Here is a 12,808-nt window from a genome sequence, read left to right as displayed (position 1 = left end):
AACTAAGGAGAAACACAGACATAAATGAACTAAAGATGACTAAAATCTTATGTAGAAGAAGAAACATTCACAAAAAATCCATCCATCCAAAAATGACCTTTGTTTGTGATAGCTGTTGAAAACGGCATGGAACTGACAGAGATGTTTTTGTTTATAAATAAATAAATCAATAAATAAATCAATAAATAAATAACATTATGCTGATACCTTTTGCTTTTCCCAAATACAATGTAGCCTACAGATGTAAGTGACCTTTCATCCATCTAGCCACCCCCTCGCTCTGCCAATGCTCTATGGCTACGTCTGAGCCCGCTAGCATAGCAACATGCTAACACATGTCGCGGGCCAGAGCGTTTGAGTGCAAGTACCGACACGGGAGAGGTATGACTCAACTCGTGAAAGTTAAGGTAATAACATATATTACTACTGACATTGGGTGGCGTGTTCCTTTAACTGAAGTTAGGAGAACACTGACTTAGGAACAGCTGTTCTGTAATGACTTTCTAAACATAGCTAGAATGCTTACCAAACAGATAAGATAGGATTGCGAGTTAGGAAGTTTCTGTAATATGGCCCCGCAATACGTGTTTTTAACATTTTAGACAGTAAATGATCAGATAATGCATTGGGTTTTTGGTAGAAATAAAGAAAGCACTTAATAAGAATTTGTTATGACAATTATGTATTGACATAATGTGCTGAGAATGGCCAGTCCATCTCTAAAATATATCTCCACTATCGCCACTGCCACATACAGTATCATCTCCGTAGAGGTGAATAGCCTAGGTTGGCGAAGTACAATCTTGCCATCTGACCTCCTGATGGCATTTTTCATTTCCTCCTAAGTTAGCCTTTCCATCCTCTTCTACTGTGTAACTGGCCGTTCTAAAATGAGCATGGCGGAATAAGGTGAATAGCCAATCACTTTGAGTTGGGGAATGTAACCATGGAAAGGGCCCTAATTTAAATGGCGGGCAAAATGCAAAGTCTGTCAAAAGGCAAAGTTCTCGCAAGATCTATCATCATATGTCATTTGGGATGGGCCTATTAAGCTTACTCGTCAATGTTTGCCCTTAAGGTCTTGCCTATAGTATTTCAAATTGCTCATTTTGCCTAGTTAAGTAAGAATGAAGAGAACTTTGTCGTCATTCAAAATTAGCGCCCAAAGTGAGCTAGGCTTGGATATTAAGACCGTAGGACAGGGCTTCTGCATTGGGCCTATGGGGTGGTGCTCCACCAGATGGCAATGTTCTACAACAAATATCAACTTCTCTCAGCGTGTTGCTCTGTGGTGGCTTTGGAAAATTGGATACAGGGTTGTAAGTATTTCTTACTGTAGTGGGAAGTATTTTGGTTCTTCTCTCTCTCTCTCTTTATTGGTGTAACGTATTTGGTTTGTGATCAGGGCTGCTACTTTCTAAATCAACGGCTGTAAGTCTTTTCCAATATTATTTTTGTTGACTTTGAATGTCTGAACCCAATCAATTTGGCACCTGAAAACCCCAAAATGTCAGTCGGTGCAACCGTCGACTGACAATCAGAAAAGTATATGGTATTTTAAACTATAAATCAGATAGTTAATTCAGAATAATTATTGTGGCATTTCATTTAATACACTGAATTTACAAATAGCAATAGTTCTAAAGTTGTTGACATAATTTAAAACTTTTTGTCCGGAAATTTGTTTATCTGAAATGCCACTTGCCTACTGTCCTGTGCATTGTCTCGTAACTCATATCACTTGTGTACTGTACTGTGCTACCCGTCAACTATACCAACCCTAACTCTAAACCTAGTTGGCAAGTGCTGCAGGACAGTAGGCAAGTGGCACAAGACAGTAGGTGAGTGGAACAAAACAGTAGGCGAGTGGCGTGGAACAGTATAAGAGACAGTAGGCAAGTTGCACAGGACAGTAAACCAGTGGCGTGGGACAGTATGAGACAGTAAGCCAGTGACGCAGGACAGTATAGGAGACAGTAGGCGCGCCAACAGTACAGCAGTACAACAACAGAACAGTTTTTGCTCCTACTGCTACTGGCCACCAGGGTGCTAAACCAATCAGCAACGAGAGAGGATGTGAAATCAGAAGTGGCTGTGGTAAATGTTGGTAGCATCACCTGCATGCACAAAAAAAGCAGTCGGAAAATGTTGTACATTTATGTACAGCAAAGATAGGCCTAAATGCATTGTTTCATGACTGGCAATGAGATTTATTATCAGTTGGTAAAGGTTTGACGTAGTAGGAAGTAACGTTAGGAATACCTGATTAATGTTATTGCGTTAACTGTGAAATCATTGGTCCTGCCTAACCAAAGTCTACGCTCATTACAATGCTGGAAACATCTCCCAATTGTGAGAAGCCAGACTCTCTTCACAAAGTGAAACAAAGTAGTGAGCCGGAAACCAGGTTAGATGCCACTGCCAAGTAAAGAAAAATCAGTTCAAAATCTTTCAGGAATATTTTGAGTGAAACATGCATTATTTTTAATTCGTCCCTTCTGGTCGGGACCAATTAAACAGGTCTGTGGGACAAAAGAAACATACAGTTTAAGCTATGTAAACGTCCCACATCACTAGTAGTTTACCACCTTTTCATGAACGGTCCAGTAAAAAGGGTTTTAGGGGGTTATATGTCTTAGTGTGTGTCTGTTTACACTCCAGCCATCATCATCCAGCGTGTATGTTGTGGTTGTGATAATATTACATTACATTACATTACATTTGGCTGACGCATTTTTAACCAAAGCAACTAACAACATGGTTAACAGTTTGAGCTTTTTAAAGCAATTTTCTCAACAACTTTAGGACAATTTAAAAAAAGGTCTAGTCCAATAAGAATAAGTGCATCAGTGAGAAAATTGTTTTTTAAACAATTGAGAGTCAGTTCTAGTCAGGTGGTAAGTGCTAGGATCAGCAAGACTAGTTGTAAGTAGTGCTACAAGAGTAGATGTACAGTAGATGAACATGGAGAGGGATGTCCCTGCTCTAGTAAGAACTAGTGAGTTCCACCAATGAGGAACAACAGATGAAAAAAGTTTGGATTGGCCTGAGCGTACCGGTGGCAGAGCTAGACGTCGTTTATCTGTGGAGCGCAATGGTCTGGAGGTAGCATATGCCTGTATGAGGGCATTTAAGTAAGTGGGAGCAAAACCGGAGACTACTTTGTAGGCAAGCGTTAGAAACTTGAATTTTATGCGAGCAGCCATAGGTGTAGCTGGATGAGCAGCGGGGTAACATGTGCCCTTTTGGGTTGGTTGTAGACCAGGCGCGCTGCCACATTCTGAATCATCTGAAGGGGTTTCACTGTGCAGGCTGGGAGACCTGTCAGGAGGGAGTTACAGTAGTCAAGTCGTGAGATGACTATTGCCTGTACCAGGAGTTGGGTAGCATCTTGAGTCAAGTAAGTCCTGATTTTCCCTGCGAAACGGCACGACCGAGGCAACATGATTGGAGAAGGTTAGTTGGTTGTCAAGAACGACATTTCTTGCAGCCCTGGTAGGCGCAACAGACAGGGAGTCAATTTTGATGTTGATGTCATGATTTATGGTAGGTTTAGCTGGGAGGACCAGCAGTTCAAAATATCGTACTCTATGGATGATACAATGTTCTGTATGAACCTTGTCAGGTGGCACAGCACAACTATATAGTCAGGTGGTGCAACCAATCATTAATTTAACCAATAAATAAATGGTTGGAAACTGTGATGCACATACTATAGCTATTTATTCTGCTATATTCATTATTATATCTTTAAATGTGAAGTGAAGTGAAGTGAAGTTTCTTCATTGTATGTGCCTTCTTATTTACTTTTTATATTGTTTACTTGAATGCTATGTTTGTCTGTGGACCTAATTGGTAAAATATGTCTTGTCTCCACCGTGGGATAGTGGGAAACGTCATTTCGATCTCTTTGTATGTCTTGACATGTGAAGAAATTGACAATAAAGCAGACTTTGACTTTGACTTTGACTTTAATGTGTGTAAATGTGAAGTGGATGTTAAAAATATGAAATACCTGGACACTACAATATAATAATCTTATTGTTAATGCAAACCTCAACTACAACGTAATAATGTGTTAGGCATTGTAGATACTCTCAAGTATTGCAAAAAAAGTATAAAAAGAAGGAAAGTATATATTTTTATTAACTTTCTGTTGCACCCCTTGACATTTTTACAAATACAAATACAGTCAAAAAATGAGGTTGACCACATTAAAATGTTCTTAAAAGTAAGACTTGTCGAAAAACACATTGTTCCAACTTCAATCAAATGTTTTCTCTCCATTTAAAAAAAAAAATTTTTTTTTAAAAAGAAATGTAAAATCTTTATTTGTCAATGACCCTCAGACCCCAGGTCTTAGCCTGACGTCGTCATACTCATTTCAGCTAGCTTTAAGACTAAGCTTGTATAATTAACAATACTTTTGATAAACTATTTTGGCAAAATGTCTCGCAAAATGCACTTCTTGAAAAAAAGTTCAATGTGACCACTAGATGGTGCTATCATAAAGGACTGAGATGACATCTCAGAACACCACTCTGGGTACCATGTGTACTACAGACATACACACTACACCAGGTGCATGGAAGCATGGACATCTCTTTAAAACATTTAGTTTCTTTTGGAATGTGTGTGTTCTGTCTTTACAGGGAAACCCTTGTTACCCCTGGTAACGACACATTTTCTGCGAAAGTAATATCCATCTGCTTTCTCTTTTTACTGGCAGGCCTACATGCCATTACTCTCTGTCATCGCCACTGTGAGCATATCTCACCCACGCAGTCTTTCAAAGCTATAGTTGGCATCATCAATGGGTGTCCGTGAACGCATGTGAAATGAAGGTTAACATGTTAAGGCGCTACATGACTTCGAAATCCACCACACAAGGACACTTAAGCCTTTTACAAAAACAGCCTGAAATGTCAGCACTCAAAAACAACTTGAAGAATGGAAACATGGGTGCAGAGTACATGGCCTCTCAACATCAGCTCTGTCTTCAGGACTTTGTGGGCAGTGAGTTAGCCCTCAGTTTCATCATCTGCCCCTTGTCCTTGTCCCCTACTGGCCCATACATGTTCCATCTCCTCTCCTTTCGTACACAGCTGTGCTCTACTGGCGGGATACCTGATGACCTTCTTTACATTCAAGTCTATTCTTCTTCCAGCAAAGCTCTTCTAATACACATGAATTATACTCACCCATTGTTAGATCCTTATCATGGCTACCCCCCCCCCATTTCTCACCCTCTCTCTCTCTCTCTCTCTCTCTCTCTCTCTCTCTCTCTCTCATTCATACACACACACACACACTCAGGTCCTTTCTTGCCATCTGAATCTCAAGTTGCATGAGCTATAAATAACACGGTCCACAATCTCTGTCCGTCTCTCTGTCTTAAGTTCTCTTGCCCAAATTAAAGTTCAAAAGAGCGTTTATTGGCATGGCAAGGTTACGTGGACATTGCCAGGCTAAGTGGCCAGAGTCAAACTCTCAGGAGCAGTAACAGGGACATGGCTCACATGGTCCAGTTTTAACTGATACACGGTCAAGGGCACATCTTGGTGTAGGATATGCATTAAAATTAGGTACAGATCTGTCCCCGAAGACGCTTGGAGCTCGCCGTTTTGTGTACAGCATAACTTCCTTGCTGATATGCCAGCTGTCACAGAGTTTTCATAGTATTTTCAAAGAGCATATTTATTTATGATCAGAGAGTAAAAGTGATTATTTCCGTATGTCATCACATAGTATTTCTAGAGAGCAGATGCAATGGCTGAGAAGACCTTTAAGAAACTAGAGGTCAGGGGTCAAATATCTGGGTTACTGAGAGAGAATAAACCCCACAACCTGAAATTCTCATCCCATGGGGATGGAGGATGGAAGACACCACCTACTGATTTCATAGTTAATGAAGTCCAATTTAACTCTAATGTCTGTCTGAGTTAAGAAATAACTGTTTTGCAACCAGATTTAGGCTTGGATTTTAGGTCTGGGAAATCAGGTTTAACAGCTTTAGGGAGGGAAAAAATGACTTCACCTCTCATGGAAAATGTGTCACTTGATAAGTGGTAGGACAAAAGGATCAAAAGCTCTCCTGTTCAATTAAACCAAAGTCAAGGGCTTGGTGCACGTTTGGCAAGGCCCTTCCTCCAATCCTCCTATACTAAATCCGATGTATCTTAAAGGGACAAGCACCCCATAGGCTTACAATGCAGTCTTCCAATGGCTGTCAATCAACACGTCAATCGGCATGTCAGTCAATTAGTTAATGTCCAAGCTCTCGGCCTAACGAGCTGCCTAATTAGCAGGTTTACCCACAGGTCACACTCTTCGTTATGGTGTGACACCCCTTTTGCCTCTCCTCCTCTTCTCTCTCACTCTCTCACTCCTCTGCCCAGCCGCCCACACTCTTCTTTGCTCTTCACCAAGTGTTCTGTCTTTCCTTTCAGAACTTGGATTCCCTCAAGGTCTCAAGTGACGCTCATTTTGTCGCCCTTCCACTGTCTCTCCATCTCCCTCCCTCCCCCCCTCTTAAACTCTCTCAGAGGGTGGGTAGGGGACTTAAGTGCCAGGGGAGGAAATGGGGGTGGGAGGGGAGGGGGGGGGGGTAAAAAGGCATAAAGGAGGGAAAGCAGACAGACTCACAGACAAAGAAAGTCGTCGAGAGCTGGGCGGCCATAGAGTGAAGGAAGTGACAGACGAGCAAGCTAAACCATGCCAGAGCCGAAGAAGCCAGGTGAGCATCTCTCATGTCATTTACATCGACCTGTCCATCTGATTCCGTCAAAGTCATTGTAATATATTTTGTCTTTGTCTATAAGTGGCTTTACTTTTGTTTTCAATATGCATTGATAGCTTAAAGATTCTTTGTCGCTCACTGATGATGATTTATTGATTAATGTTTACAAGATGTGTTTAGTAAGTCATATAAGAGTGCACAGGTGATGTGAAGATTTATGTGGGTTTATTACTTCTTTTCATGTAAACCTTGGTCCCTTCTGATTTGAACAAAAGAGTTTATTTGCAGGTATAATGTTTTGTTATATGGCATATTTTTTATCAGCTTGGAGTCTTTGGGTCATCGATAATGTTTTAGTCATGTGTGAGAATGACCATAAAATATCAGCACTCTTTTTTGGCTGAGTTGTGGGCTCTGTGGCGAAAGCGTATCATTGAACTTCTGGCTCAGAGAGATCGCTGGACTGATCTGTCAACTTTCTCTTAACACCTGCCAACCACTGTCAGTGATGCAAAATATATGGATGCAGGAAGTGCCTGCAGATACAGGATACTAAAAGTAACACTTTATTAGACATACAGCCATCCCCAGGCACGCACACTAGGACTTTCACAACTACTGATTGTACTAGTTGACAAGTTTTTCATAATAATTGTCGACCAGTTGTAATGTACAGCACAGTATTGTTGCTAACATTACTGCTAGTGCTGGCTGTTGGCAGCAGTGTTAAATATTTAGATGGTTACCCATAGCAAACATACTGTAGTAACCATAGATGGTTTACCCATAGTTGTTATTGTACTTTAATACAGCTGTACACAACTTGTGGAACAAGTCTCATTTTCGGTGAAGTTCTTCCATACATAGCCCATTTAACCCATTTAGCCTGAAGTCATTTTGTCCACAGCTAGTTGACTGTTGCCTACAGCTCTGACTAGTGATTGTAATAGTCGACCAGTCAACAAGTTGACAAGTTGACGGATCCTCTAATGCATGCACATGCACACACCAGAAAGAGTGTCTTATGCCTGAAGGCATAACTTTTAATAGTTTGATGTTGTGACATCTGCAAATGTTTATAAATGGTTGTCATACATACAGATGAAGAAATTGAAGATGTGCGCTGTAGTGTTTGTGTGGTCTGACTGGGGGATATAAAATATAGCCCTCTACTTTACAGCTGTGGCCTTATGGCACTATAAATCTACGGGTGGCGTGAAATCGGAGAGAGATTGACTTAAAGAGCGCGCGAGAGTCGGACATCAGAGACGAGGGCGGGTGCAAGGGGGAGAATGGCTGAAGGAAGGGGTGGTGAGAGTAGAGAGCAGAGAGGAGACTTTTCACAGGGGGAGGATGAGAGAGATGAGTGGCGATGGAAGTCCGTGTCAACGAGACAGTGAGAAGCTGCACTTTTTCTTTCCCTTCTCACCTCTCTCTCTCTCTCTCTCTCTCTCTGGCAGCTCTCGCCCTTTCTTTCAGACCCTCTCAACCCTACACATCAGCACATACATAGCGATACTGCCAGTTTACTCAATAGTGCTAAACCACAATTCACTGATGTGAATCAACACACAGCAGTTCCATTTAGAAGCGTTCATCCAGCAAACGATTGCTTCTGCGGCAACAGGATTGGTTTGGGCTGAAGAAATAGTCCTTGTGTCGTTCTATTTAGATTCCCTTTAGACTTTGGCTGGAAAAGTTTGTGCAAACACACAATGCTTTGCTTAGCTTTGTGTAAGATTCAATTCTAGGAGAGGTATTTTTGTCACTGTGGTTGGTCCTACCTACATATACCTATGTTACTTCTCCATTCTTTTTATCCAAGTCTTATAATGTGTATAATATTGTACAGTGCACGTCTGCAGGCAATTGTGCTGCATTTGGGCTTCAATATGAGGTAGAATAATAAGACCTTTCCAAAGGGATAATGATGTCAACAAGAAAGTGCAATGATGTTCTTATCAGGACCATAGACCTGTTGGTATAGCGTTGTTAGTGGCACACTCCAATAACATTATCCAGCAACAAATTCAATATGTCCGTCCCTGCTCAGCCATTTCCATCCTAACTGAGGGGCAGAGGGCGGGCTGAGAGCTTTTGTCAGTCTGGAATCTGGATCTGCAGTTCATCACCTGAACACATCCCCTCTACTTAGGGGCAGCCGTGGCCTACTGGTTAGCGCTTTGGACTTGTTTGCCGGTTCGAACCCCGACCAGTAGGCACGGCTGAAGTGCCCCCGAGCGCCGCTGTTGTTGCCGGGATTAGTGTGTGCTGTCTGTGTGTTCACTGTGTGCTGAGTGTGTTTCACTAATTCACGGATTGGAATAAATGCAGAGACCAAATTTCCCTCCCGGGATCAAAAGAGTATACTTATACTTATATACTTATATATCTTTTCATTTCATTTACCTCTCACCCTCTTGTCTTGTCATGTCTTTTTGAGTTCACATGACTTCACACCACTCATCAGTGATTCTTTCAATAAAACACATGACATCATATTACACATATCAGATCACACCCACATACAGAACAACCACCTCAGACAGACACACACACACACACACACACACACACACACACACACACACACACACACACACACACACACACACACACATTCCCCTTCACACACACTATCTCACCCTTTACACTCACTCACCTCACTCACTCACACACACACACACCCTGCTCCTCTTTCTTACCCCCCCCCCCCCTACTGTCTCAATGCCCTATCTCTGCACCCTATCTCATATAACACCCCCTCCTCCCCATGTTTAGTGTTAGACTCCCGTGATTAAGTCTGTCTGCCACTCTAGGGACTGCCGTGGCCCTCAGAAAGCACGCCTCCTTAATAAACAGCCTCAAGAATAGTACCGCCGCCCCAAGTAAGCGGATGGAGTGTACCTCGTATGAGGCAACACCAGGCATCAAGCAGTGGCTGATGTTACATTGAAAAGGAGCTGAATTTAGGCTTTACCTCATGAATGTCCCCCTAGGTGGTCTGCTGTAACAGATGGACATTTCCCCTCGATTTTGAGACCAGCTATGTTGTTTGAGTGGACTGTGGTGAGCTAAACAACAGGATTGTTTGTATGGCTTTGCAAGCCAAACCATGGGGTGGCTTAGTATTTAAATAGTGGCCAGGGCTGCCAGAATTGGAGGGGTTGGAGGAGGGTGGCTGATTAAAAGATCAGATGTGATTACAGCAGTGGAGATCTCTCTGGGTCTTATTCCAATTTTCCATTACTTGGCTCTGGTCTATTCAGGGAGTGATTTCAACTAAAATGTCAAATGGCTGTGAACGCAGGACAGGGAGTTGTTTACAAAGACAGAAGCTACTTTTGGTTTGGGCTAAGGGTGAAGGCAGGGGAAGGGGAGGGCGCAAAAAATGTCTCATTTAGATATAAATGTATTCAGTCTATTCAGACCCTTTTTGATTCTTTGGTAGCGTGAGATCACAGAGTAGCCTCCTGCATTAGAGATAGGCATAGATGAATGGAGAGAAGAGGCTCCTGAGGCACAACTCATTCTGGAGGTCGGCAGATACACATATATCAATATCTGGCCACCATTCAAGGATGGCCCTTCATCAGTCAGTTCCTGCTGATGTCCTGATGGCATGGTAGCACACATGGTAGCACACATGGTAGCCCCTAAGAGATCGTCCTCCTTACTATGATTCTGAAAGAGTAGGACTGGAAGTCATATCCGTCCAGTTTAATGAGTCAGCGGTTGTACGGGTCAGTAGAGAGTAATGTTTACTGTATCATCACCCCTGCAACACCATGAGCCTGCTAGGTGGTGAAAGACAAGGCAATTATGGATAATTATGGACACACACACATACTGTACACACACACATACACATAGGCGTGAGCACGCATGCATGCACGCATGCGCACACACACGCACATGCACACACACACACACATACACACACACACACACACACACACACACACACGCACACGTTTTACAACACACAAGCATTAAATTAACACTTCTTAAAATGACTTGATTCCCTTTACCTTCCATGACCTGGGCTATCTCTACTGCGGCTAACCCCATATATCCTTGGATGGGATAACAACCCAAACTCAGCTGCTCTGAGCAGACAGCCTTGTGGAAGATGAAGACCAGAGTCTCATGACCCTTGGGCGTTGGGGTAACATTACCTCACAACAACTCCTTCATCATGCCTCCTCTGGCATGCATCATTGCCTTTGATGAATGGCAAACAGATGTACAATCGCCACACTGCGACCGGGAAAATCAGTCTTGGCCTAAGACCTCTAGGCTTTTAATTAAGCTATTATAAACATGTTATAAACATTGTTTCAACCACAGAGATTATTTTCCGATGCTTGCTGAGTCTCTACAATTCATTGTGTGCTTAGGAGCTTTAGAGCAGATATTTTCTGCATCCCAAGCTTAATAAGCTATCCAGTCAATGCTTCATGTTATTTGCCCAATGGCAACTGTGTGTGCATGAGTAGAGAGGCTAAAATGGAAGTTAAGCCTTTTGATTTACGACTACTTACAATTTACGCTTCAACCAAAGAAGGTGGCATAGGTTTTGTTAAAAAAAAAAGTTTAAGTGACACCAAACAGCTATATTTTGTTACCTTTCAATCACTCTAGTCAAATATATGGTGATGAAGACCCCCTGCTAGCTTAACTATGAAACAGGACTGTGCTGTAACTGATAGCAATATGAAAGTCATATCTCTAGCAACAACTGTAAACAGCTCAACAACAAAAGATTTCGAATGTGAGCATTAAATAGAACAACAGCAGCTGTACCTACATCACCGCTTGAAATAGCAAATGCAAAGAGCTAACTTGATGCGCTGAAGTCAGCGACGGAGCGAGTCATCTTGAGCAGAGAGCAACCCCCATCCACCTTATTTGAAAATTAATTTCAGCACTGCTCCAATGGCATATCACATAGGCAGAGCTCAAATGAAACTAAAGTACTGTGTCCTACAGTATGTAACACCCTCTCCACTGTACGACTCCGATTTGCAACCCCCTCTGTTCCTATATGATATCATTAATCATGTTGTCATATGGTCGACTGATTATTGTTACTGGGCGAGAGAGGCAGCTTAAGTGTACCCTCACGCTGCCAAACGCTCCCTCCATTGCTCCTATAAAAACTCTGAAACCCCAGCAGGCCACGGTGACCAGAGGAGCATGGCCGAGGGCCAAATACCAGCAATGCCACCCATCTTCACCCACACGCTCAGCATTAAATATAGCCGCAATGGGTGAGCGACTAATGTTAATATTTGGCCTGTTTCACCATTGCATTTCCTTTAACGTTGATGGAAAAGAGCTCTGTCAACAGTATGTGTGTGTGTCTGTCTGTGTCTGGAAGTGATCAAGACATTACCTCTGCTATTACTGCAAAAAAAGATTTGAGTTTCACTCTTGTCTGTGAAATTCTGCACAGTGTTTACTCAAAGCAGGGCAGATGTGTTCATTTGATGTCAGCACTTGTTAACAGCAATACTTTTAGTAATAATTAGACATTTCGTGTTAACCCACCAAACATAGATTTCATCCATCTTCTTTAAATACCCAAAGCCAAGGGTGTGAAGTAGTGCAGTTGTCCACTCTTTGACTTGTTAGACATCAGGAGCACTGGCCTCTCTCTTTGTCCTTTGTGTCTGTGCATGTGTTTGACAGTAAACTATTTGTCACCTGACTGAGTGCGCCTGTTGCCGGTGTGCCGTGTTGCACCAGAGAACATTAACACACTACGGTGTGTTGGTAAACATGTAAAGTCGTGGGCACAGTTAGACAGAACTGCTGCAGGGCTTCCTTCTTCCTCCAGTTAACACATGGAGAGTCAGTGTTGGTTTACAGTCAGGGATATTTGAAATGCTCTGAAATCACACATTATAGTGTGTCTATGACTCAAACCCTCTCATATCATAGATGACATCTGTGAGGGAGGACAGACGCTTCCTCGGATGGCAGGGGAGCTCTCTTTGATGTGTAACTCGGTCAGCTGAGAGCCACGCATGCTGCGGTGATTAGCTCAATGCAAGACGGGTGCAC

At 42.5% G+C, this 12,808-nt stretch overlaps 1 protein-coding gene across 7 annotated transcripts in view; it reads left to right on the top strand.

The window, feature by feature from the left end:
• Positions 1–6,680: 6,680 nt before the first annotated feature.
• Positions 6,681–12,808, top strand: part of mybpc2a (myosin binding protein Ca) — a 46,948-nt gene continuing 40,820 nt past the window's right edge. For 4 of the 7 annotated variants that reach the window (XM_076265708.1, XM_076265704.1, XM_076265705.1 and 1 more), the window contains exon 1: positions 6,700–6,736. In XM_076265708.1, the coding sequence (XP_076121823.1) occupies positions 6,715–6,736 (22 nt within the window). In that variant the 5' untranslated portion in view covers positions 6,700–6,714. Of the gene's footprint in view, positions 6,737–12,808 lie in introns of all 7 variants that reach the window. The other 3 variants (XM_076265707.1, XM_076265706.1, XM_076265709.1) reach the window with 2 other exon arrangements.

Source organism: Alosa pseudoharengus, unplaced genomic scaffold (assembly GCF_046254945.1).
Source record: "Alosa pseudoharengus isolate Yale_2024_CS ecotype anadromous, Long Island Sound unplaced genomic scaffold, YU_APseudo_1.1 YU_APseudo_1.1_scf_4, whole genome shotgun sequence".
In the NCBI taxonomy this organism is placed as follows: domain Eukaryota; kingdom Metazoa; phylum Chordata; class Actinopteri; order Clupeiformes; family Clupeidae; genus Alosa; species Alosa pseudoharengus.
The sequence above is the reverse complement of the archived record's forward strand: the minus strand, read 5'-3'. Positions and strand labels throughout refer to the sequence as shown.